This window comes from Nyctibius grandis, chromosome 1 (genome assembly GCF_013368605.1).
Source record: "Nyctibius grandis isolate bNycGra1 chromosome 1, bNycGra1.pri, whole genome shotgun sequence".
NCBI classification, from domain to species: Eukaryota; Metazoa; Chordata; class Aves; order Nyctibiiformes; family Nyctibiidae; genus Nyctibius; species Nyctibius grandis.
Window position 1 is genome coordinate 56937566 of NC_090658.1, and position 26371 is coordinate 56963936.

General features: G+C 43.3%; 1 protein-coding gene across 1 annotated transcript in view; it reads left to right on the forward strand.

Annotated features, from left to right (window-relative positions):
* The first annotated feature begins 698 nt into the window (after positions 1–698).
* Positions 699–26371, forward strand: part of FNDC1 (fibronectin type III domain containing 1) — a 50605-nt gene continuing 24932 nt past the window's right edge. Inside the window, exons 1-12 of the mRNA XM_068396042.1 lie at positions 699–827; positions 1027–1081; positions 5130–5339; positions 7067–7165; positions 8935–9049; positions 10258–10445; positions 11101–11208; positions 14517–14705; positions 15401–17776; positions 19579–19700; positions 21432–21543; positions 22512–22889. Coding sequence (XP_068252143.1) covers positions 699–827; positions 1027–1081; positions 5130–5339; positions 7067–7165; positions 8935–9049; positions 10258–10445; positions 11101–11208; positions 14517–14705; positions 15401–17776; positions 19579–19700; positions 21432–21543; positions 22512–22889 — 4081 coding nt within the window. The remainder of the gene's footprint in view (positions 828–1026; positions 1082–5129; positions 5340–7066; positions 7166–8934; positions 9050–10257; positions 10446–11100; positions 11209–14516; positions 14706–15400; positions 17777–19578; positions 19701–21431; positions 21544–22511; positions 22890–26371) is intronic.

The following is a 26371-nucleotide window of genomic DNA, read 5'->3' on the forward strand; positions in this document are numbered from 1 at the left end:
TCAGGTTCACATCCAGCACCCAGACATGCAGTGAATGGGACCCTAGTGATGCAGGAAGGTCATGGGATGTGTCCTCATAATGTTTGACCTGCGGTGCCAGCATCATCTAATGCTTTTTTCATTAGCTGTGAGCTGTTCAAGACTATTGTTCCTGGAGAATTCGGCATCCCCACAGGAAGGGGCTACTTTGGGCACTGAATAGCTTAAATGATGCTCTGGATTTATTTCTTCCTCCTCCTGCCTGTCCTGATGAGTGTAGCTTGTTTAGGACAATGTTTTTGTTCTGATTGTTTTGGGTTTGTTTTTTTTTTTTTTTTTGTAAGATGAATGATCCTGGCCAGTAGGACCAAACTCTAGTCCTTAGGACACAGTGAGCTTTTCTTTTTTCACAGCCTCCACAGTCCCAGTCTTATGCTCCCCATGGAAATCCAGGCTATTTCCTGGAGCCAAGACAAGAGGAGGAGACCAGGGAAGAGAGTGCTCAGGTGCAGGGGCTGTGACAGCAGGAGGCAGTGACTCACTGTCCCATGAGGGACTTAAGGAGTGGGAAATGTCCTGACTCGGGGAGACCACTCGCCCTATGGCACGGCTGAGCCCGGTGGAACAGCAGCCCTGCAGATGCTCGTACGAGGTGACATGAGCCCAGCTTCACCAAGGGGAAATCATGCTTGACTAATCTGATGGCCTTCTATGAGGACATGAACAGCTGGGTAGAAGAGGGGAGAGCAGTGGATGTTGTCTACCTTGACTTCAGCAAGGCGTTTGACACTGTCTCCCACGACATACTCATAGGGAAGCTCAGGAAGTGTGGCTTAGATGAGTGGACAGTGAGGTGGATCGAGAACTGGCTCAATGGCAGAGCTCAGAGGGTTGTGGTCAGTGGTGCTGAGTCTAGTTGGAGGCCTCTAGCTAGCGGTGTTCCCCAGGGGTCAGTACTGGGTCCAGTCCTGTTTCACTTATTCATCAGTGATCTGGATGAAGGGACTGAGTGTACCCTCAGCAAGTTTGCTGATGACACAAAACTAGGAGGTGTGGCTGATACACCAGAAGGCTGTGCTGCCATTCAGTGAGACCTGGACAGGCTAGAGGGCTGGGCGGAGGGGAACCTCATGAAGTTCAACAAAGGCAAGTGTAGGGTCCTGCACCTAGGGAGGAATAACCCCATGCACCAGTACAGGCTGGGGGTTGACCTGCTGGAAAGCAGCTCTGTGGAGAAAGACCTGGGAGTTCTGGTGGACAAGTTCACCATGAGCCAACAATGTGCCCTTGTGGCCAAGAAGGCCAGTGGTATCCTGGGATGCATTAGGAAGAGTGTGGCCAGCAGGTCAAGGGAGATTATCCTCCCCATCTACACAGCCCTAGTGAGGCCACACCTGGAGTACTGTGTCCAGTTCTGAGCCCTCCAGTTCAAGAAAGATAAGGAAGTACTGGAGAGAGTCCAGCAGAGGGCTACAAAGATGATCAGAGGACTGGAGCATCTCCCTTATGAGGAGAGGCTGAGGGAGCTGGGTCTGTTTAGTCTGGAGAAGAGAAGACTGAAGGGGGATCTTATCAACAATTACAAATATCTTAGGGGCGGGTGTCAAGAGGATAGGACCAGACTCTTCTCAGTGGTGCCCAGTGACAGGACAAGGGGCAATGGGCACAAACTGAAACATGGGAAGTTCCATCTCAATATGAGGAAAAACTTCTTTACTTTGAGGGTGACAGAGCACTGGAACAGGCTGCCCAGGGAGGTTGTGGCGTCTCCTTCTCTGGAGATATTCAAAACCTGCCTGGACACAACCCTGTGCAATGTGCTCTAGGTGAACCTACTTTAGTAGAGGGTTGAACTAGATAATCTCCAGAGGTCCCTTCCAACCCCAACCATTCTGTGATTCTGTGATTCTGTGATTCACCTTCTTTCTCTATGTGGCTGAGGTCAGGGCCTTCAGCCATATCCCAGACCAGGCCGATGGCTCCCAAGCTGTGGGCTACAGCAGGGTGGGCAAGCTCCTTCTGCTGCTCTTTGTTTTTAATGAGAAATCCCTTTCTTGTCAAACCTGGCACAGATTTTACACAGAAATACTAGTTTTGATGGATCAACAGTTACCAGCAAAGCCATTTAAACTGTTCTCTGATATCTCCATCCTGGATGCCTTCATATTCCTGCAGGTCAAACTGTGACAAGGAAAATAGAAACTGAAGCTAACTAGTGAAATGGGAACAATGGGCTGTAAAGTGTGGTGCTACCATAAGGAAAGTAAGCAAAGCCTTAGAAAGCCCTAGTTTTAAAATCTCAGCTGATCCCCTGCATTCAGCATTAGGGTCGATAAACTTCTCTTTGCCTAAAGCCACATTTGTTTTAGATTGAATACTTTCCATATGGCTCTGTGGCTGGGCTGGTTCCTTTTGTGTCCTTTGTCCCTTACAACTCTATTATAATTCCAGTTGGAAGCTGCAGCTTTGACTGGGGGAGCAGAGCTGATGGGCTGCAGTGTCCCTTCTGGCCACCCCAGGCCGGCGGGCTCTTGGTGCTCAGTGACATACGGAATCACTGAGAGGAAACCCGAATGGTATGCTTGCACCGCAGCGGCAAGCCACAGGCGCCCAGGGGAGCATGACTGGTTGAGGGGATGTGTTACTGCCCTCTGGCCAGGGTTGGGCTGCTCAGGACGGTTGTTGAGATCTGGGGAGGTGGTGGCTGCCTACAGCTACAAGGAGAGGCTACGGGAGCAGGGCTGGTCCAGTCTGGCAAAGAGGAGGGTAGGGGGACATCCCACAGCAGCCAGCTGCTGCTTGGTTCAGGGCTGCAAGGAAGCCACTTCTTGGTGGTGGCAGGCCACATGTAACACTGGGCAGCAGCCACAGGTTGCTGTTTGGGAGGTTTGGGTTGGACATTAGGAAAAACTTTCACCGTAGGTACAGTTCCACAGGGAGGCTGTGCAATCTCCAGGGGTGTTTTGAAGACTGAGCTGGGGAAAACCAGGGCTGGCATAACACAGCATTGGAGATAGTCTCTCTTTGAGCAGGAGGTTGGACAAGAGAACTCCAGAGCTCCCTTCCAACTTGAATTTTGCTCTCTTTCAGTTCTCCATAGTGGTGCTGTGAATGAAGGCTCTGTGCCTACATGATCAGTGACGGGCTTTTGAAATCTGTGTTGAGCAACTGCTCAGGAGACCAAGAAAAAAAACCCATGGGGGAGCAGGTGTTTTTTTAATAGAGCGCGTGACTGAGAACATTCCTTGAAATGGAACAGGTGGTCAGGGAGCCTCATGAAAGCAACCATATTTATTGTGTAGCGAAAAGCATTTATTGTTTGTTAAACACTTAGGACCAGATCCACTGCTATGATCCAGCTAGTATACACTGCTCTGGCAACACAAAGTGTCTGTAAAACTGGCTTAATTGGCTGATTAATCTGGGTTTATAGTTGCTTCATTTTGCTGGGGTGGTGAGGAGCAGCCAGAAGAGAGAAGCTGTTGAAGTTCATATGTTTAAACTGATAGAATCATTTTGGTTGGAAAAGACCTTTAAGATCATCAAGTCCAAAATGATGATCCATCTCTCCCTAGGCAAAAGAAAAAGGCAAGGTTAACCATGCTGAGCTGCTGCCCAGTGTTTCAGCTGAAAAGCAGATTTCCCTGGGAGTGTGCAGTTCTCTGCATACGTTCTATGCCTCATCAGCACTGAAACCTTGCATTTTTTGCAGGGATTTCAAGAGGAGCTCTGCAAACAGCTTTGAGAGTGACTATGGTCCCTTCCAAAGGGTAATTTAATAGAAGAATGTTTATTGGGAAGGTGTAGGAAGATGCAACCTTGTCAGCAGATCAAGACCCGATGAACAACTTGGTTATTGAAGCTGTCACTGAGCAGAAATACTGGAAAAGGATCTGCTTTTGGTGTATATAGGGACATGCAGGCATCAATATTTACTTAAAGTAGCATGTTTAAGTGTTGTTGTGAATAAACATGAGCTCCTGAACTGGTGCTGGAAAGAGGATCTCACTATTGCTCTAACAGGGGGTACTTTAGTGCAATGTCTTTTGTTGTCTGTCCAGGTCTCTGTAGCTGGCAGCTGTTTCTGTCCCAGTCTCTTGTTCTCTTGACATTGCTGTGGTCACAGTAACTGGCTTTGCCAGTGAGTGAGAGGATTTGAATACTGCGTGTAATCTCTGTGCTGGCAGGTTCACACAACCTTGTGCTCAGTGAAATGGCATTGTTAGAAGAGACTGAGATTGTCCTGCTTTGAGTGTGAAATCTATAAGATAACAGAGGCAAAAAATTGCTGCAGGTGTGGGCGATCTCAGTCCTGGCTGGTGCTGCCAGCACCCTTCTTGCTGTTTCTGGCTGCTTTGCTTGCAGCCTGCGCAGTAGCATGGTGCAGGTCATATGCAATGGAGAATGCCACAAAAAATGGAGATGCTGTTCAGAGCAACCAAACTGGTTGCTTGAGTAATGCTTGCCTCAGCGTCACTTCTTAAAAGAGTGCTGCTAACTTGCCAGCAAATGTAAAAATAAATGACTTGCATAAGGTACCTGTTGCAGAGCTAGATGCTCAAGGGATCGTATAATGGGAGTTTGGGAAGTCAAGAGTTGAAGCGTGTGCAGAACAGACCTGTTAAATATGAGTCTGTCAGAGAGCAGAACCATTAGTGATGGGTTTAGGAGAAGAGAACCTGCTTTTAATGTGGATTGTTTTCTAAAAGAAAGTTTAAAAATAGTGAAATGGTTCTGTGCTTCAGTTTACACTGACCTGTAGCACTTGCCAAAAAAATAATGTACTGGTGTGCCTGAACTAGAGAAAAGGGGGTTTAAAAAAAAAGGAAAAGATTAAACAGGAAAGCTACATGACATCCCCAGTTTCTGGCAAGGTTCCTTATATTACGATATGTTTTCACTTTCGGTGTCTTGCATCAGTCCATCTGAAGAGCCTGGGAAAAGATTCCATTGAGTATTGTACATCCCACTTGGAAAACCTGTTGTTACTGCAGTTAGGTATTATAGCAAAATTAAAAAACTAGAAAATTATGCCTTTTATTCTGATGTAATTTAATAGATGTGCTTGCAACAGACATATGTGGACTGCTATATGTCACGCACTTCATAATAACTGTGATGGGTTTTGTGCATTTGCTTATTTTTTGAAGAGAAGGACATGCCAAACAGACCTCTGAGAGTGCGCGCCCAGTCTCCAGATGGCAAGTTATCTTTTCGGTGGAAGCCACCTTATGGAGCAGGCTTCAGGGGTCCACGCAGCAGATCCCAAGGTTATCTCCGTGGGTACGGAGAGAGCAGCCGAAGGATGAGCTATACTCCACTGCTGCAAGAGCGACAAAACCAGGAAGCGAGAAAACTAGGTGAGTCAGATTTCTCTGATAGCATCTAGCTGAGCTAGCACACTTCTGTAATCCCCTGTGGCTGCTAGGTGATCACAGATCACGTGTTGTTGTAGCCATCAAAGTAACTTCTTCCTATAAATGAAAATGGTCACTTTAATTGCATTCTGTAACATGTTCTTAACAAAAAAACATGATGACCAGGGTAGAAAGTGTAGCAGAACCTAGTACTGTGTTAAAGAGACACCATGTGTGAGTTACTCATATTAATAGCAGAGGGAAGGTCTGGGGAGAAGAGGCTTAGCTCAGATTCTCCTTGTATGCGGTGGGGCCACTATTAAATCCATTGTTTCTCATCTTCTTACGCTTTGTGCCCCTATGTTATTTCAGGCCAGTGGAGAAAAAAATTATCCTTTAATTGAATGTATCTATGTTTAGGAGTAAAACTGTTTCATGGGCTCTGTGCTACAGTGTTACACTCATATGTCCGTGTTCTCTCCAGTTCCTTCATGAGGTCCTGGTCACGGAGGGCTCCTGAGATAGTCAGGTTGGCGTCTCCTATGCTCCCTGCTCTGCCATGCTATGGTGGTTTGCACTCATGCCCTAGATGATGTGCCCTTCATATAAAAGATTTCCCATCTAATGGTAGCAATGAGGTTTGCAACAGTTTTATTTCTCCAGAGGCTCAGCATTTCCCTTTGTGCTGTTTGTGTCACTTTCCTGTCTTGTGGCTGACCTGCCTCTGTCCTGCTGCCTGAGCTCCTCTCACCCGAGCGGACGCTAGGTCTGCACTCACAAGCCTTACTTTGAGCTTCTTCCTGCAAGCTTTGTCTGCTCTTTGTTGTTTGGGTGCATCTGCTCGAGGTTAGGCTTCTTTCTCTCAAAATTTCTCCTGTAGGCTGGAAACCCATCCCACAGATGGTCTGGTCTTGGGTTACAAAGTGGGTGATGATTCCAAAATCACACGTGGCTGCCAGAATTCCTGGCTTTGCAATGTAGATGTCTATTTCCCCTTCTGCTTTGTGGGTTTTGTATTAAACACACATCTTTATCTCCATTTGTCCAAAGAGAGAGAAGTCCTCAGTCACTTTTAGCAGTTATTCCACCTTTTCCTAACAGGAATCTCTCACTTATTTCTCATCCCTTCTCTAGTATCCCTTCACTTTTTTATCTTTCTGTGCACCACTCGCAAAGGGGCCGCTCTGGCATCTGTGCCAAGGTGGCAGGGTTGAGACATGTACGTGTGGAGGATGCTCCCCTCCTTTGATGCTCAGCACATACCACTGCTCTGCAGGTTGAGAGCCTGTCCGGGCAGTACATGGACTTAGTGGGAGTTCAGTAATGAACTTAATCTTGATGAGAAATACTAAGTAACATGGTTTTCAGCATCTACTTCTTGTTTTCATTACTTTTTTACTATGTTTTTTTAAAAAGGGAGAACAAATGCTTTTTAAATAATCAAATTATCGGAAGAAGAACTCAAACCTAGAATATAGAGCCCTTGTAGTGGTCTTTTCATGTTAATGATTTGCTTTCCTGCTTCTAAAATACCAACTTTACTTTTCTTACTGCATGCATATTGAAACCTCTGACATAAATGCTATGTATCTAAAGAAATTACCTTTCAAGGAAGTTTCACCTTTTGTATCTCAGAAGAGAATGAAACGGAGTTCTGCCTGAAAAGATAACATTTTTTTTGCAATGAAAAAGGTTACGGGAAAGCCTCTGTTTTTTCCCTGCATGTACAGCCTCTGAATCAGTTCATGTGGTGTCACTGCCATCAAGGAGCTCCCAAGGAAGAAGCCAACCTGTCTATAGGTCATCTTTAACTAAAAGGAAAGTCACAGGTATGTTTCTTTCACATCTACTGTCAATGCATGGAGACAATTGAATGCAACAAGATAGCTTTGTGATTTTTAGACTGCAAGCCTTTTGGTGCTGGAGCTGCGTTAAAGATCTTGATGGATGTCTCCAGTTGCCTTTCTAATTCAAGCAGCATTAATAAAATGATACAACTCTGCAACAGGGTTGGCTGGGTTTCTGTTGTTGGGTTTTGTGTTTTGTTTTTTTTTAATCTCCTCTTCTGCAAATTCTATGCACTGCAATAACCTCATGAGAAGACTTGATTAAATCAAAGCCAGGACCTCCACAACGGTATGCCTTCTTGTCAGATCTCCGCTTCCTTTTCTGAAGGGTTGATTTCCAGAAGCCTAAACCTGGTCAGCAAAAGTTTTCGCTTTCTTTTGGAAAGAAGGCATTACATACTGCTGCCAAGTTTAAAAAGGATGAGCGAGATTCTGGGTCATCTCCATGCCAGTGCTGCTCTCTCATGCCCTTGCAGTACGATGAGAATGCCGTGGGGGTGGCAGAGTGTTTCAGATATTTTGATGGCGATGGAGAACACCTTTGTCAGAATTGGGAACCGTGGTGTGTTGAAATCCCACCTCACACCTTTCCTGGGGAGGTGATGCCATCCTCTTCTCATGCTCACTTTCTCTCTTCAGGTGCTCCCATTGCAAAACTTTGTGAGTAGGTCCCCTAAACCACTTGTGAGTATTAGATGGGTCCTCTCAGCCACTTTTGTGTAGTAGCTGTTTGGCTTGGAAAACCTGGAATTCTCTGAGAACCCTCTGCATTAAAAATCTGATTAGAAGAAGTGAAATGTGCTTGCCTGCTGCCTGCCCTCTTTCCTTGGACTTCAGTCATACATTAGTAAGATCCTTAGAGAATGAAATCATACTCCAGTTTCCTGGCCCGTTCCCTTTCCTGAGACATGAATATTTTTCCTATGTTACTCTTCTGTAAAACTTGGGCTGGAAAGTTGCCCCTTGTGCATTCTGTGCCTGTGGAAGTCTTCGAAATGGTCACTGTGACACTAATAGGAAGAATAATAAATCTTTCTTGGGGCAGTAGGTAGACTAGACTGGAAAACTCTGATGGACAGATAGAAAAAGGAGCCTCATCAAAATTAAAAACCTCAAAAAAGATCAAATTAGTTTCACTTAATATTAAAGTTTTGTAAATTATTTGCAAAAGAGATTCTGATATGTCAAACAGCTCACCTCAGTGATTTTCTTTTTTTCTTTTATTTTTTTTATTTTTGCCTTATATACCATAAAAAACAGAAAAGCTGAATTCAAACCACCTGTTTGAAGCACTCAAAAATGTAAAATATGCAGGAATTGTCCCTTGTGAAGAATTTTTGACAGTCTTTGGTTTTATTGCCCTTCAAAGTGAAACAAAATTTTTGAATCTCAGAATTTTTCATAAGGCAAAATTTCTGCTCTCCAGGCAGCTCTAGCAGTGAGTTTGCCAGAGACGATGAATGTCAGTACATTAATAAGACATTTACTGTAGGTAACAGTTTGGAAACTGAGAGAATGTTGAAGGACTGTAGGATATATTAGTACTCTGGTATTGTAAGCAGACAACTAACAGAAGAAATGATGTTTCCATGGGGTACCATCAGTAATCAATGCACTCGGTTTTCCACTAGCGCTGTATGGGTTATTCATCTGTGCTGTGTGCTTATTGTAACATCAGTTGAAGACAGTTACTGCTTTTTATGAGAACTCCAACATTGCTGTTGATATGCTATTTTGTTTTGCCATTTCAGAGGAGGAAGAGGTGGAGGTGGCACAAGACATAACTGTTCGAGTTATGTCCTCTCAGTCTGTGCTTGTGACTTGGACAGATCCACTGTATGAAAAACAGAAGGTTGCAGCAAATAGGTAGTCTTGTGTTTTATTTTCTGAGTACACACTAAAGGTGAACGGCTGCCAACGCACTACTGATTGCTTTTGCATTTATTTAATTACAGTTGATTTGGGGAATAATTTAGCTTAGGTTGTAGGAATTTGCATACCCCTACCTGTGGCAGTGACTGGTAGGAGATGCTTCAGAGAAGCTGTTAGAAACTTGACATGGGTGGATGTGGGGTGATGTACCCTCCTTGCCTCCCTGTGCCCTAGTCTCTGCTATTTAGAGGTCTGTGTAAGTACTGGACTACAGGGGTTTAGATCCCCCCTGACTGTTGTCACTACCAACTAGGGAGATTTTTGCTATTCAGATGCTGGTATATCACCAAGATCAGCAAACCCCCATGTGTGCATGGGGAAATAAGGGGTGGGGACAGGGCACAGACCACAGAGAGGCAGAGGTGAGGTGTTGTGTTGGATTGTCAGAATAGACTACAGCTTTGAGACAACCATACTGCGGGTGAAGGAAGCATTGCTCTGCAATGGGAAAGACCTTCCAGAAACCCTGTGCAGCTGAGGCTGAGCAGGTTGGCGTCTCCCCTGAGCAGGAGAGCTTGGCTCACAGCAGCATGCCGCAGCAGCTGGAGACCAAAATTAACAGAGAAACAGCCTGGAAACTGCCAAAAGTCTGAAAGTGCTGGATTGTGTTGCTCAGCCTGGGAACAGCAAAGGGCTGTCAACCTGGGGCTGAAGTACCCAGAGGGGCACAGCAGGAGAAATGGTAACTTTACATGTTCTGGGTTTCCTTGTGGAAGTGGTTATCTGGGCAGACACGTGGGAACCGAGCCGCCAGCACCGCTCTGGAAGCGAGCGGCTTCCAGCCGTCCGGCCATGCTTGTGGCCGTGGGTCGGCGGGAAGGTGGTGTGGAGCCCCCCAGGACACTTGTCTTTGTTCAAAAAGCCCTGTGGCTTCTCCCCGGGGCAGAGGGTGTTTTGAGTAAGAGACTGGAAAAAGCAGTCCATCCCTTGGGGCGAAGGCAGTCAGACTGCATTAGAGGAAGGCAGATGCTTAAAAGATGCTGGCTCATGGTGGTGGTGGTGCTTTGTTGTTTGCATTTTGGTAGTTCCCCCAGGAAGCCCCAGCAGGCTAGCCGAAGGGGAAGCAGCCCTGTCCCCCTCTGCTTCTGCTAATGCTAGATTGTGACATGTGAATTTTTATTTTCGTGTGTTTCTGGTCCCAGGCAATACAGTGTTCGTTATCGGGAAAAGGGGGAATCAGCAAGGTGGGATTACAAGCAGGTGTCCAACCGTCGGGCGCTGGTGGAGAATCTGCTGCCGGACACCATGTACGAGTTTGCTGTCCAAATCTTGGAGGGAGAAAAGGAAGGCAAATGGAGTGTGTCTGTTTACCAACGGACTCCAGAGGCGGGTACGTATTAAAAAGGTCCTTGGGGTGATGCAAATTTTAGGGTTTAAACTGGGAAATACGGCTGACTTGAGGGAAAGCCAGAATAAGTGGTCGTCTGGGGCAGCAGAGGGTTGGGAACCTGGGAAGACCCTTGGTCCTGCTGCCCGTGTCTCTGCAGCAGTGCCCTGGAGAGCACATCGGGTTGCTCTTGCAGCAGGATGAGAACAGGGGGAGATGATTTGGGTATTTCTGGGGGACGGGTCAGCAGCTTGGACCCCTGCAGCTGGATTTGCCCCTTCCTTTGGGAGGAGCAGCCTGGCTGCTGACCCTCTTTGTGAGTAGCAAATTTAAATCCTGCCTCCCCCATGGAGAAGCCATGGTGCCCCTTTGGTACAGGGAAGTGGACCATAACAACTGACTTACCACATCATTCCAGCTAAGCCACAGTAGCAGTCTCGTGCAGACAGCCTGTTCCTAAAAGTATGGAGTAAAATTTCATGACAGGAGTCTGATACAGAAATGTGATACAGGTAGGCATGGACCTGAGCCATGTGTGCTCTTCACGTTTGTCTTTGAAATGGCCATATAGGAATTTCTGCTATGAGAAGGAGAAAAAGGTGTGTGCTCTTAGGTCAACTTTTCTTACTTGCCTCTTCTGCATGTGACTGTTTCACAGCTCCTGCCAGCGCACCTGAAAATTTGGATGTTTGGCCATTAAAGGGCAAACCAACCTCCGTCGCAGCATCCTGGGATGCTCTCCCAGAGAGTGAAGGAAAAGTCAAAGGTAAGTCTTCACTGTTGGTTTTTAACCCCCTCAAGGAGCTGGTCTTCTCAAAGCCAGACTGCCACTCGGTAGCAAGCTGGAACCTCTGACTGTGCCCGGATTTTTTCATTTATTAATGGCTTACACCCAAGCAAGATTTTCTTCTTTCCAGCCCAGCATCTCTGCAACGCTGCTGGGAAGCCGTCATCACTGTGTGCCTGGGATGTTACAGAGCTTCCCAGGGTGTCATGCGTGCACACATACCTCTTCTGCTGTTAATAAGCAGGTCAAAACGGAGCTCAAGAAGGAAGTTTCCCAAAGGATTTGTAACAGTTAGGTGAAAAAGGAAAAGTTGGTAGTTGCCAAGAAGTGAGTGGGTTTATGTTGTGTTTTATTTCTAGTTTATCGTGGAAGGAAAGCCTCAGCTTAAGAAGCAAGTGCAAAGGGTGATTTCAACAGATATCATGCATAAGCCTTGTGTACTGTAGCGTTATCATACATGGTCATAAAGCTAGTTTGTCAGTGACTGTTTACTTGCATAGGATTTTTTTAAAAAAGCTTTCTGGGAGGTTTTTTTTTCCTTTTTCCCTCTGAAAATGAACAGGCTGATTTTTTGGCTGCTCCAGTTCTCCAGTGGTTGACGGAATTGTGTTCTTGAGTTACACAAGTTTCAGAAGGTGCCTTATCAGCACTGTAGCATCTCAGGATTTAAAAAACCTTTGGCCCGGAGGGAAGTGTCTGCTTACAAGACCTACTTTATGTGTTCTTGAGGGCAGTGGTGGAATTCCTTCCTCTTTGAAGTCAGTAGGAGTCTTGCCAATTGCTTCAGTGAAGCTGCAATTGTGTCCAAGAATTATTATTTCTTAAAGTAGGGTCATGCAGGGACATTATCTGAAATTTCAAATCTGCTCCTGATTTTGAGCAGTGTGTAGCCCTTTGTCCATTTTTGTCTGCTGATCTTTAGATGATTCATCCAAGGCAGTCATTCTAATGATAACTGATATTCAAGGGCTGAACGCTTCTATGTGTCTAATATATCATTGTTTCCCTTGAGTATGAGGTATTACAGGAGAGGTTTTATTTTTAAACTAAATAAATGACAAAAATGACATTTATACTGGCTAAATGAAACCACTGAATTAGCAATTCGTGGTCATTCTAATAGCACATGGTAATCAGGAATTTTTGTCTTTTGGTACTTTTGTTTTTCAACCTTTTATATATTTATACCACATAATAAAATAATGGGAGAAAATGCCTTCCAGTAGCCATATGAGAGTTACCGGAAGTAACATCAGTGTCTCTACAATTAAAGCAACTCCTGTGTATCTTAAAACAAACAAACAAAAAACCAAATCCAAAGCTCACCATGCCTTCTAATGCATTTATTTTTTTTCAACTGAGCATTAAATGCATTTGCATATAAAATATTCATTTTTTTTCTTGATTTTGATGACCTATGCATGTCTCATTTCTTAATGCAATGAATATGGGCTCATTTTCAGAAAAAAATAAGTTTCCTGTTTTTAAAGGTGTTACTATGTTCTAGAGTTTTCCCATCATGGCACTGTGACTTCTCAAGCGTTATTGTGTTTCTTGGTGTAGAGAGAAAAAACTGGCAGCCCTTGGAATTTATTTTCAAAATCCTGTTTTGGTCCGATACCCGTGCTTCTTACAGAGGATTGAAAAGAAAAGGAAGCCTGCACATGGCTGAGATCTTACCTACACTGCCTGGGAGCGTAATGGGAAGACTCCTCTTCATGCATGCCTACAATTATTCCTACAGGGGTGAAATTTCTCTCGATACAGAAAGCTAATAGAGAGCACAGGTACCACAGTAATCCTAAACTGAAAGGCGAGAGCAGAGTGAGTTTCTTAAGTGGCAAGAAGACCTTGCTTTGCTCTCTCTGCAGTGGTGTTTGGCCCCAGCTGTAGTTAGGCACGGTGTGTCAGATTTTGATTTTGTTGGACAGGCATGCTATTGCTACCATTTGGCAATATGCAGTGCTGTTATTTCCTCATAGGAGTATATTTTCTGAATAAGAACCTCAATCCTCCAAGCACAAATTTTACCTACTGGCCTGTCCATTACAGCTAAACCCCCTCCAAGCAAAGACTCAGCTGAAAACACTTGTATTTGACTGCAGTAATATTGTTCTCAAGATTAAAGTAATTGCTTTGGTGTTTTCATGGGTATGCCTGTCAGGCTCCAGCACTGCTGAGGACTGAGTATGTGGCCTTTGGAGCTGGTAGAGTTTCACCACAGTGGACTAGCAGAGCTGCTTTTGCATGACTAGGGTCTTAAAATACAGTGCAATTACAGATGTGTCGAGGCTCTGTTGGAAAATTAAGGTAAGAAAGTAATTAATACTAATGAATAATGTCACCTGATTTTAATACTGATGTCTTGAACAATAATTATGTGAATACACCATTTTGTTCTTCTTTCAAATAAAAAAAAAAGAAAGTTTTTTTACATTCTTATTTGCTGTGGACATAGCTACAGTCAGCAACGCAATTCTGTATTGTCCACCATTGTGAGCAAGTTATGTTTTGGAAGAATGTTCTCTGAATCATGTGTTGTTGATTGCAAATATCTTGGTAGCTAATCAGTAAGTTCAAAATTTCTCTTTCTTTTGGGAAGTCTAAAATCTGCTTGCAGTCCATCAGTCATAGCAGCATGGGTATTCTGATTTTAGCGATCTGCACTACCTAACATTTGCACAGTCTTTTGGACTGGATTTCCACTAGAAGTAGGACAGTGCGTATTTTCCTGTCAATGTTCATACATGTTTTCTGCCTATAGTCCATTTTCTCTTTGTACATTTCCTCTGTTATTTCTGATTTAAGGCAGTTAATTTTTTCAGAGGACTAATTTTTTTCCCTTCATTAGTCGGTGTCCACAAACAACAAAAGGTCTCCTGGTGCAGCACCATGCAGTAGTTGGTGCTGTAACTTTCTCATGTCGCCCACACCTTCTCTGGAATGCACAGCTGTTGTCTGGCTCCTGTTGGTGACTCTTCGCTCTGATGGACATTGTTGCTTATGTATTTTTACGAAGGTATAGCTAACATATTCTGTCTCAGTCATTAGGTCATCAATGTGATTTGGTTTTGTCTATTAAGATGAACAAATGTTCAACTTACCTACATATATATGTATGTATCTCTCTCTCATATCTTTATACTCCAGCTGTTGACTCGGTGTCCATTGCTAGTGTATTAATTTTAGTAATGCACATTCTAATTCATCCTACCCATACAGTCTGTCCGCTGGAAACAGGACTGTTTTCAGTTTCCTCCTTCCAACCGTCTGCCAAATCATTTCAGAATACATTCTTTCATACGCCCCGGCTCTCAAGCCATTTGGAGCAAAGTCCATCACCTACTCTGGAGCTACAACATCAGCCATAATAGACGGTCTGCAGGCCGGGGAGCGCTATATTTTCAAAATTCGTGCAGCAAACAGGAGGGGACCAGGTCCTCAGTCTAAAGCCTTCAGTGTTGCCATCCCAGCAGGTGAGCACCAAGCCACACACTGATTGCGTAGTCTGCCCATTCTTGCCTTGGTCCCAGTTATGTTCATTCTTACCGACTTTTCTTAGCTTCCTCTGTGCTCCATCTGACCTTCCTTAATACTGTTTCTGTTTCTGCAGCATGTAAAAGGACATTTTATGGATATTTTAACATTTTAAATAAACACATACCATACTCTATTTCCTGCATGAAAACACTATGTGCTCTTGTTATCCAAAGGCCAAAGAATACAATGCTTTGGGTCGTTGGTTGCGCTGTTGCTGACAACTCCCGCTCTTGAAAGCCAGTTAGACAGGCTTATTCAGGTACTACTCCCTGTGCTTGCTTCTTGCCAAAAAGATGCTGTTGTGAGGACAGATTTGCTGGGTTAACTAAGAAGGTGGGCCACAGCCTCAGATGGAATAATGCAGCATCATGCCATCAACATGACTAAGCCCTGCTGAAGATTTGATTCCACTGATACGATGTTGCAGTTCCTGCTTTTAGATGCTTGATTTTAATTTTTCTAAGTTTTACCCAAGTTACAATAATTCTCCATAGGCTGGTTAATACAGAAATAATTCTTGTCTTATATTCTCATAAGTTGTCTTGTTCTTGCTACATGACTGGTTTCTTCTCAGTCAGGTTTTTGTGCTTCTTCTATCGTTATGAATAAACACTTTTTTTCCCCCCCCCAGCTGCTCATGAGGATTCAGTTGCTCAGCAGCAAACAAATATTCAAGATAATTCAGAGGCTAAAAAACCTGGTAATGCTGGCTCATCTCCTTCTCAACCTTCCTCTGTTTCTTCAAAAGTCCAGCCATCGCTTTCCTCTAAGCAGTCATCTGTTCGCTCACCTAATGTTAGTGATAAAAAGAGTCTTCTTTCTGAATATAAGAATAAAATATTGACTCGAGGAGGGGTCTTAAGTAAATCTCAGTTACCTTCTAGAAAGACAGGCGGGATAGAACCTGATCTCCAATCCACCGAAGTGACAGATGATCGCGATTCCTCCCAAGAAGCTCCAACGACACCACCAAAAGCCCAGGATCAGAGGAGGATTGTTAGACCCTTGTCACCTAGTCGGCTGGTCCACCCTGTCCTTGCCTCAGGGAGGACCCCTGTTCGAACCCACACATCAGAGGTGTCACAGCAGACAAACACAGAGAAACATGACCCACCAGCGCTGTTACCATTGTCAGCACAACGCTCTTCTGCCTCGTCTGTTCCTAAATACACAGATAATGAAACGAAGCAACTGAGGCAAGGCAACACTAATGTGCCTTCTAAAACCTCTTCCCATCCTCTGCCTGCCAAAAATAATGGTCTTGCAGATAATGTGGAAGAAAAGCCAGACCCCATGCTGGTGAAAGTGTCTTCTAAAACTTCAGAGACTAGTCACCTGGCTTTGCCATCAAATCGGCAGTCTGCTATCTCTCATGAGGTTGTCCCAAGCCATCCCAGTAGGTCTGGCTCTCTAGGTCATTCACATCAACGCACTTCCAAATCAGCAGATTCCCATGCTCATGATAGCCATAATGAGTTTGACAGTGAAGAAGCAGAGGACAGAGCAGGACAGCCCAGTTCTAGGTCGCAGCAAACAAGGCTGCCCTCAGGCTCCAGTTCTCACATGTGGAAGGATTCAAAATCAGCTGCGGTGGCAGTCTCATCAAGGTCTACTCTTTCTGGTCATGTTTCACCTCACTCTCGCTCCTCCACCAGTGCCAAATCCGACGGAAAGGATATTAATAAGAATTATAGGGAGGACTCACAAGATGCAAACTCCTCATTTCCTTCTCTACCCTCTTCCAGGCAGTCTTCTTCAGCAATCTATTCCAAGAGGAGAAATCCTCAAGTCGATTCTGATTCTCACCTCAGAGAGACGCAGAGTGAAAAGTCACCCCGCTCTGACTCAGAAGAACAACGAAGTCGAGCGACTGCTCCAGAAAAGTATTCTCTTTTGCAGTCTTCTCTTTCCAAACAGAAGCCTGAAGAGCAGGACAGTCGAGAGGTAAAAGAAACCCTTGCTCGATCAAAACCAAGTGTATCTTTGCCTAAAAAGACATTCTCCTCTCATCTTCCATTGGAGAAGACCTCCCGCTCAGAGCCTCTGCAGAGGGCACAAACTAGTCCTTCCTTACTGCATTCAAGGGGCCGGCGCCTCCCATCTCATGTCTCATCCCAGAGTAACGAAGAATTGCAGGAAGATGATGATGAGGATGTAACAGAAGGCAGTGACAAAGCAAGCAGCCAGTCTGTGTTTCCTAAAGACATGTCCTCTTCTAGGGGATTACCTGCATCTTTCTCTCAGGGAAGCTCAAGTTCATCTCTATCAAAGCAACAGCAGCCAGGTTCTCGGGTACCTTCCTACAAACCAAAACTTACTCAGCCAGACTCCAGTTCTGCCAGTGATATAGCAAAAGACAACCAGTATAATCCAAGGTCATCATCCACTTCTTCCAGACAAGCTCGTCCTTCATTACCTACTCGCTCAATGGTTGCTACAAGAACAGTGTCCCAACCACAAAAAAAATATGGCCTGTTGCCCTCAAAAATGTCCAAAGCTGAACTTCCTCAAAAAGTTTCTTCCTCCTCTTCATCTAAATCTCATCAGTCAGTTTCTAATGAAGAGGATGATGATTACAGTGAATATGATCAGAAAGAAGTGGAAGAGAAACACACATCTTTGGCAGCAAAATGGTCCCCTTCTGTTTCTAGAGGTAACAAAAACACATACGATGACACTACTAGCAATAAAAGGAAATCTGTGGACACTCTTCTACCTCACAAGGTAAGCTCTGAAGAGGAAGAGAAGGAAAAAACTCCAACATTAAAAATATCTTCTCCTGAATCACCAGGAAGCTCTGCCATAGCATCACGGATTACTCAGTCCTCTAACAACCATACCCCATCTAAACCAAGCTTTGTCTGGCCACGTTCTTCTGCATCTACCACCATACACACTGTTTCTCCAACAGTTTCTTCTTCCACTTTGTCCCCTCGCCAGCGACTGTTGAACTCCAGGCTACGGAGCCCTTCACAACGGCAATTTGTTAGACCTCCTTATAGACAAGGTATCTTGTCTTTGTTGTAGTAATCTCACTGAATTGTGTTTGTCCTAAGATCAGCAGTTAGATGAAAAGTCCTCCATCAGAACGCAGGTTCAGTTATTGAGTATAATGTATTACTTTTTATTTTGGTGGTTCTCAGGGAGCCCAGTTCTTGAGGCCTGATCAGTGTAACGTGGTGCGCCAGACCTTTGGTCCTGTGGTCTGATCTGCACAGGATCTCATGATCCACAGAAGAGATGACAGAGTTAGGTACTAAATTGGAAAAAGGTCTATGTTCCTTACTGAGCAATGACTTCAGTGAATACTCACTGAAAGAACATTTGTACTCAGAATACGGCGATCTCTCAGCTATATTGCTCTTCATCATATGGATTACTAGAAGGCTTTTGTAGGTTATATCATGCTACCTTGCCCACTCCTAGGCAGTAAGGTGTTTCCTCATGCTGTCCTGTCATTCTGTGTTTTCTTTAATTAATTTTTGAGCCACTTTCCTCCTTTTTAAAGTGACAGCTCAGGGTTACACATTCCTGTTGAGGACCACTCACATCCCGGTCAGGCCCACTAGTACCTTTATGGCCGTTATTTACGCCAAATGTTAGAAGCTTGTTTTCTGGCAAATTATCTGCTGGCCCTGGGTAGTGGAACAGAGGATCCACTACACATCAAAGTATGTCACCTTTTGATTTCCCATGTCACCTATGGAGAATCCCAGACAGTCTCAATGACTTTGCTAGGTAGAAATGTTTTTTCTCCCTCCAATGCATGGACGTTCAAAATAGGATTGAGTGACTTGAGTGTTTTAGTAAATACCTTCTATGCTATATGTAGATCACAATGTTTTGTTCAACGTGCCCTCACTGTTATACAGTGAGGACCATGCAGCTGGGCTATTGTATTTGCTATGCTTTAGGAAGACTCAGTGTTGTGTAGAGGTCCACCAGCTTGCAGAGCTTTAAGATGAGAGTGGACCTTAAACAGTACCATGGAGGATGAGATGCATTGCATGAAAAAATAACAGATTTCTCTATGGAGGTTGTATACCAGCTTATTGTTAGTCATGCAAATGGGAAGTTAATAGCCGAGGAGTGTTCAGTTAATACGTGTGTATATATATATGTATTTCTGTTAATATATGTATATATTTTCATTTATATTTTTCTGGAGGTAAGTCTGAGCTAGGATGTGAAAATTGCTGCCCTTTCTGAGCTGGGGGGCATGCAGCTTAGTGCTACTACTTCTCCACTTCTGAGCTGAGTGTTCCTCTGTATAGTGGTGTTTTTTCAGCTAGAGAAGGAGAGTCCTTCCTTTTACAGGTTAAAAAAAAAAAAGGAAATAATTCCTGTCCCCTCTCCTTTCAGTTTGTCACTACAGCTTTGTATAAGGATAGGATGGAACAAGTGATTGTGTTTAATAATGGTTTCTTCCTTCATCCCACTCCTCAAATGTTTATGAAGATCATAAACATTTTAATGGCTGTAGTGCTGTCTAGAAATGTTGCCCAGCTTTCTTAAAAAAACAAGAGGGAATAAAAAGACCAAATAAACATGGTAGAAACTAACCACGAGTGTTTAACGTCTTCAGAAGAAACCATTTCAGATGCTTGTGTCAGCTGCAGGGATCTGACAGTGTCACAACAGTTGCTCCAAGCAGAAATGAAATGCCTGGTTTGCCGAGTGTGGTGAGGGCTCTTTCTGGTCTCGTTTATATCCAGAACTGTCAGAAAATTTATCTCTTTGCATTTTAAAAATGTGGTTTGTAGTATGCACAGCTTTCTTCAGAATAGTGTATTTTCTGCTCTGTTTCAGGTTACAATGGCAGACCTAATCTTACAACGAAAAATGGTAATGGAAATGGAAAAATACTACCTGGTAATAATGGAAAACCAAGTGGACAGAGAGTAATCAATGGCCCTCAAGGAACAAAGTGGGTAGGGTGACCTTCTCTCCAAATTCAAGATGATTTGGCCTTTTATTGTACTTAGGTTTTCATTAAGAAAAGAGAGGAGAACAGTGCCCTCAGTCAATGAAGTGTTCCATTGAAATCTAATGACAAATTCTGCCTTTCATTATGTGAACATTTTAAGTGTCTGTTTTGAAACCTGATGGCTTGAATATTCAACTGTAGCATTACTCCCATAGATTTAGTGAAACATTTTTTTCGCAAAGTCAGCAGCACTTAAGTTCCCCAGTGACTGCGCAGTGTGAGTGGGGACTGCCTGGGATAGCTGCTGTGAAAGATGTGTTCGGCAACGCTTCTCCCAGACTCACGCTCCAGGGAGTAGCTCACGAGCAAGAGTATTGAAATGTAAAGTTACTCCATAAGTGTCAGCATGCTTTAAATGTACATACGTAGGTATCTAAGCATTTTACCAGTCGTACAGATGTGTTTCCAGTGGTATTTTCAGAAGAGCTCAGATGCCATTGATAGTAAAGCCCCACTAGGTGCCTACATGCCTAGACCATGTCTTTTAAAAGCCTTTCCAGTGAGTTTATAACCAACCAATGCAGGGAAGGAAGTGATGTTTCCTATGTGTTTGCTCAAACACTGAGCAGGAGGAGGCTGTGACCAGCCTTGCTGGCATCAGTAGAGCTGCTCACATGCTGCATGACACATAAAGACGTTTATTTCATGGCCACTTCAATCTTACTGTTTGCATTAGAGGAACATAACAAGGCACGTCAGGTATGTTGCATTCAAAGGAGGCATTTTGAAAAGCATGCCCAAAGCCCTTTAAATAGACTCCAGAAGGTGGTCTGGAAATGTCCTTGGTAGGCCGTGGGGCTTCTCTCTCTACTCCATGAGAGGAGGGCGTTGCTGCAAGCAGGACGAACACCTTGTAAAGCAAGAGGAACTATGTAATCATCTATGTCAACATCTGGGACCTGGAGGCCTCCAGGGACTGATCTCATGATCTACTGTCCCTCTTGCTACAGTCTTTCCCTAGCACCAAATGTAAGTCTGTCTTGCCAACCTGGAACTGCTGCTCTTCCCAGTTTCCTCCCAGCAATTAACACCTTTTGCATTTTTGCATTGTGTTATATGCATATGTGTTAAAACAGCATATAATTCAGCTATTTTGGGTTGCAATAGCAACAAGGAATGGATTTTAACTGCACTTACCTCTTAAATTCAATCCAAGCTCTCAGACAGATTTATTTTATGAGACAGAGGCTTTTCTTCAGTCTCCTACCCCAATTAAAATCTTAAGATACTTTGTTTTTACTGTCGCTTCAATCTAAATTAACTAATTTAATTTTTCTTTTTTTTTATGATGAGTAGACATAACTTAAAATTCCATCTTCAAAAGGACTCAGGGTCATACTCAAATCAGTATTACAGGAATCCACCTTAGGAGCTGTGCAGCCCAAGAGGATCAAGGGACTTGCTCCTTTGCATGTGAGAGCTACAGAAGGCGATATGAATATGGTTGCTGTGCTACTCTGGAGGCCAACTCCTGGGGAATATGCCTTCTTCAGCAGTGATTTTTCAGTGATTACTATAAAATTAGTCACCCACTTTTAAAAGTCTGTCTGTAGGTGTTCTAGCTATTCTTGAACATCACACTTAGGATCTGAATTTCCCCAGGATTTCTGTTGCTGTGAATTTCATTTCACCTCCTCTTGTGTTGTCTAAATTTGAGTCCATCTATTGCTTTTAGATTGTAGATCTTGACCGAGGGCTAGTGTTAAATGTTGAAGGAAAATACCTCCAAGATTCCCAAGGCAACCCTCTCCGAGTGAAATTAGGAGGGGATGGACGTACAATTGTTGGTAAGTGACAGCTTCCTTCTTACAGAAAAAAAATCACAGTTTTTGTGCACATGGTGCAAGTCTTTGAGCTGTTGAATGCTTCAGGCATCCTTAGGTCCCACGCAAGCCATTTGTTGTTGCTTATACCTCAGGTCTCCATCAGGCAGTCAGCACATTGCAGGACCTGGGGAGGCTTTGGGGCATCCTGTGGGGCTCCTGAGTACAAGGCAGCAAGAATCACCCAAGTCCATCTCACTTGCATCAGCATTAGAAAGGACTGCAGATCTGAGCCAGAATAAGGATTGATGCTTGTTTTTATCTCTGTATACATAGAAATAATTATTCCCCACCACTAGCACTGTACCAGCCATATGTATGTTATTATTTTATTTTTTCTTCTGAAACTGACCACAGATAGTGAAAAACTCTGTATGTGATCTGTGAAAACACTGCTGTTTACATATCAGTGCACCTGTATAGATCTCTTGAATGCAAATTCAGTGCCTGCTGTTAAACTGGTTACCATGAATATTTGCAGTATCCAGAATTCGGCACAAAAGTTTATCTGCAGTGACAGCATCTCACCAGCTCAGCCTAGTTTTTCCCTGCATATATTTGACTTTAGGGAACAGAATATGGATTCGTCATACCTTTTATCAACAGTTACGAGACTGACTTAATTAAATGCAGGCACTGTCTGCATGTTGTGATTCTGAAGTGAACTCTACCTGCAGTCTTCCCAAGAGGTGTTTGTCAGACAGCTGATGAAAGTGAACACCACTGTGGTTTATCCAAGGTTCTTCTGAATCATTTTCCAGCTTCCTTAGCCGTGCCTCTTTCCTAGATAACAACCTTCTCTGTCAGCTTATATACAGGAGGCTGTAATCACACTCTCAGTGCTCTTGTGTTATCTACTGTTGATAAATACCATGCTATAAGCCTGAAACAGATTAATGGTGAGATTTTTTGGTTTTGTTCTTCTCTCCTAGATGAAAAGGGTGCCCCAATGGTGAGTCCTGATGGATTGCCTTTGTTTGGACATGGCAGATTTAGTAAACCTGTAGCGAGTGCACAAGATAAACCAATAATAAGCCTTGGAGGGAAACCTCTGATTGGTCTTGAAATGATAAAGAGAACGACCACTCCCTCAACTACTACTACAACAATACCCCCAACAACTACCACAACAACTACTACAACTACTACAACTATCGCTACAACTACCACCTCCACTCCTGAACCAACCACCACTGAACCACCCACTGAGAAACCACCCCCAACCTGTCCTCCAGGCACCTATGCACAGTATGATGACGAGGGCAACTTGCTGTTGGGGTTCGATGGCCTGCCAGTGTGCAATGCAGAAGGTAACTTCCTTTTGTGATGTTTGAACTTCTTTGGTTGTGCTGTTTGTACAGCACAGTTGCACAAATGTAAAGCAGGAAAGAATCTGCCTCTGAAGATTTCGGTCCATGTGATAAGGTAGGAGCTGAGATTAGAGCAGCTGAAGAAGGGTTTGGGTGTTAAATGGTTTTTCATTGGAAAATGTCAGCTTTCTCCAAAGCTGAAGTTTTTCATGTAAATATGTTGGTTTCAGCAAAATTCTCACCTTGTGTTGGATCTAGGCTTGTCACATGTATTCATGCACATGAGCAGCAGTATAGGCAGCAGTTTTGTGGTCAAAGTGCTCATTTATAATGAAGTCCTCACTCCAGTTCAGGCCAGGGAATGACCTGAAGGCACTATACATTTTGTCTATTTTGTGTTCATTTCTCACAATAAATTCCGAGAAGTCTCTTTTGAGCCATAGTGGGACCAGCTTTTGCAAAGTGAGATTCTTGTTCTCTTGCCAGCCCTCAGAGACAGAGATTGTCAAGCAGGAATGTAGCACAGCACAAATGAAGCTGGGGAAAGACAACTTTGGCTCTGCACAGATAAGGCAGAGAGTTGTACACTAATTTCTTTCTCATCTGAAAATGTAAAACAGTGTCGATACATGCCATTATTTCCCTTTTACAGTTATACAAGCTAGGATGGGGTGGCAGACTGAAATCCAAAGTAAACAAATATAAATGCACTAGAGTCTTTGGGCATTGAGCCTGTTGCTACCATGTTTTACACTTTCATCACCTCAATGTTATATTGCAAACCAGTTAGCTGCTTATTTTGAAAAACTGGATCAGGGAGCAGCATGGTAGTAAGGACTGCCATGGTGCTCCCTGATCTGGTTTTGCAGTTATAGGTAATCCCCAGCTCAATCTACAAATGGTCAGCAGAAGCACGGCCATAACCTAAACAAAGGGATGGCAGTCAGACATCTGCCAACTGCAGTGGCCAGTTTTAATAGGTAATTAAAACCCCTTACCTTTACCCCATACACCTGTATCTCTGAACCCAAAGTAGATTTACAAGTAGGTCATGTAACCATGGCCTGGGAAGCTGAACTATCACTTTGAAGAGTGCAGAAGATATGGAAAGATGTGGCTTCAGCAACTCACAGTGAGTCTAAGGACGGCATCTTTGGAAAGGATCTCAGAAGCAGGAGACTGAAAATTCCCTTACCAGCTACCCTGGGTAAGTAATGAGTCACAGATGTTACTGCCTTGTACAGATGAAATTACAATGATTTATAGTATTAATATTTATCTAACAATTAACCACCTGTATGAGTATGTATTTATAGAAGTGTGCATGCATATATACATATGCATAGATGTGTGTGTATATACACACACACAAACATATGTATATGTAAATGACCATCATCATTAAATATTTCTTTGAAGATTTTTCATTTTCCCTTTGGTGCTTTCATTGTTCCTAATTGTATTTACAAAAATGTTACAAATATTGCTTTATATGGTCAGCCTGGTATTTTCAAAGTTGCCTAAAGAGGACCATGATTGTTGGTAGGGTTAGAGTCCCTCCCAGTCCCACCAGCTCCTTTTTCTTAGCTTTGACGTTGCTTATATCCTGTAATATTTCCTCTCTTTGGCCTGTGCTATTTCATACCTGAAGGACATCTTCTGAGAACACATATTATAAAAACAATAAGAGTTGTGGCTGGGCTTAATCTGAGCATAGGCTCTGGAAGCTGAACAACAAAAAGCTTTGCAGTATTATTTTTAGCAGAGTTGTGGGCTGGAGAATTTTCGTGTGACTTTATGAACATTTAAAAACATTCTGCTTGGTTTTTTTTGCCTTCTACCAGATGAGCTTGCTGGATCCTTGAGCTTTTCAGAGGCATGAATGAAAACTAGTTTTTTACACAAGCTGTAAGCTCGATGAGACTGGCTCTTAAGTCACTCCTAAAGTGTCTGGCATGTCGACAGTATGTCTGCAAACGCATCAAAGTGGAAGACTGAAAGGACAAGATGGTGCTGGATTTCCACTTCTTAGCTGCTATATAGCTTGATCAATATTAATTCCTACCTGGCAATTATGAAAGTTTTTCTGAAGAGTAATTATTAGGATTTTCTTGATAATTTTTTTTTTTTTCCATCATGGTGACCTGCCTCAACATTTGACAAATGCAGCAAAACAACCTGCCTGTTCCACAGAGGAACTTGCTTGAAAAGAAAGCATCTGTATGGTATTTATTTAATGATGGCTGGTTTTGTTTAACAAGTGCAGTGTCTATTTCAAGAGGGATAAACGACTACTACTTGAACTATAAAAACATTTAATGCAGTTTTCCCTTGACCATTTCCAAATAATATTTTTATGTTGTCTTTTCCTTTAATCTGAGCCTGGAAAATATTCCATGTCATTTAATGAAGCACTTATTCTGCCAAAGCTTGATATTTTGTTGCTAAGTGCTTTACTCGCAAACAGCCAGGGGCTGCAAGTGCCAAAACCCACCGCCAAACATTCTACTTAAGCTTTGGCAAATTCACTTACTCTCTGGCAGGATTTTTGCTCGACCCAGCAGAATTTATTGTCAACATTTCACTAGATTCAGCAGTCTTTAACTTTCAAGAAGGACTTTGGCCACACAAGCATGATTTGTCAGTGAAATCAGCTAAACTTTTTCTTCATGAACTCACAAGATAAAAAAAGGGGGAGTCTTAACCGCTTGTTACATGTGATGGAATCAAGTGAAGGTTGCTCAGTCCACTGTCCTTACAGATGCCAAAAGACTACAGCAAGTGGTCATAGGAAGACTTAGCCTCATCTGGTACTGGCAGGGTTCACTGAAGACCCACAGCAAAGGGTGACGGAACAAGCCGGAGAACTGCAGCTGATGTACATGGAGAAAATTATAAAGCGAGAGATCTTTTGGGAAGTACCCCCGTCATCTTCATGCCACAGCTATTGCTAAAGAAGCACAGAAAGTGAAGTAGAAAAGACTGAACAAGCACAAGAATAGAAAATAAAATTTGTTTATACTGGATTGTACATAGGCAAAAGACTGTAGTAGGCTGCTAGTAGGTGTGACGTTGAAATCTGCCTGTGAAGGACTTCAAATTTCTGCATATCTGAGCCTCTTGTTTACTTGGATGTAGTCAAAGATAAGTGCATACTTAAATGTTGGTTGATACTGGCCAACTGTGGTGAGATCTGCAAAATTCAACAAAGGCTCTACTTTGTCACTGACTACCCTCAGAGAAGTCAAGTGGCTTCCAAGTGGATGATCTTCTGAAGAGTGGCTGCAGAAGTCTACCATGAGAAAATGTCACATTTTGCTATATGAAAGTCTGACAAGAACTAACCCATTTGCTGTGTTCTCAAAGCTTATTTTGGCATTAAGGTCACTACTGTGTATTTAAAAGAAACTTATTGTAGTAGAAACAAAATCAGTCTTGTACAATAATTGTTGGTTCTAAATTAAAAAAACCCTGCAAAATGA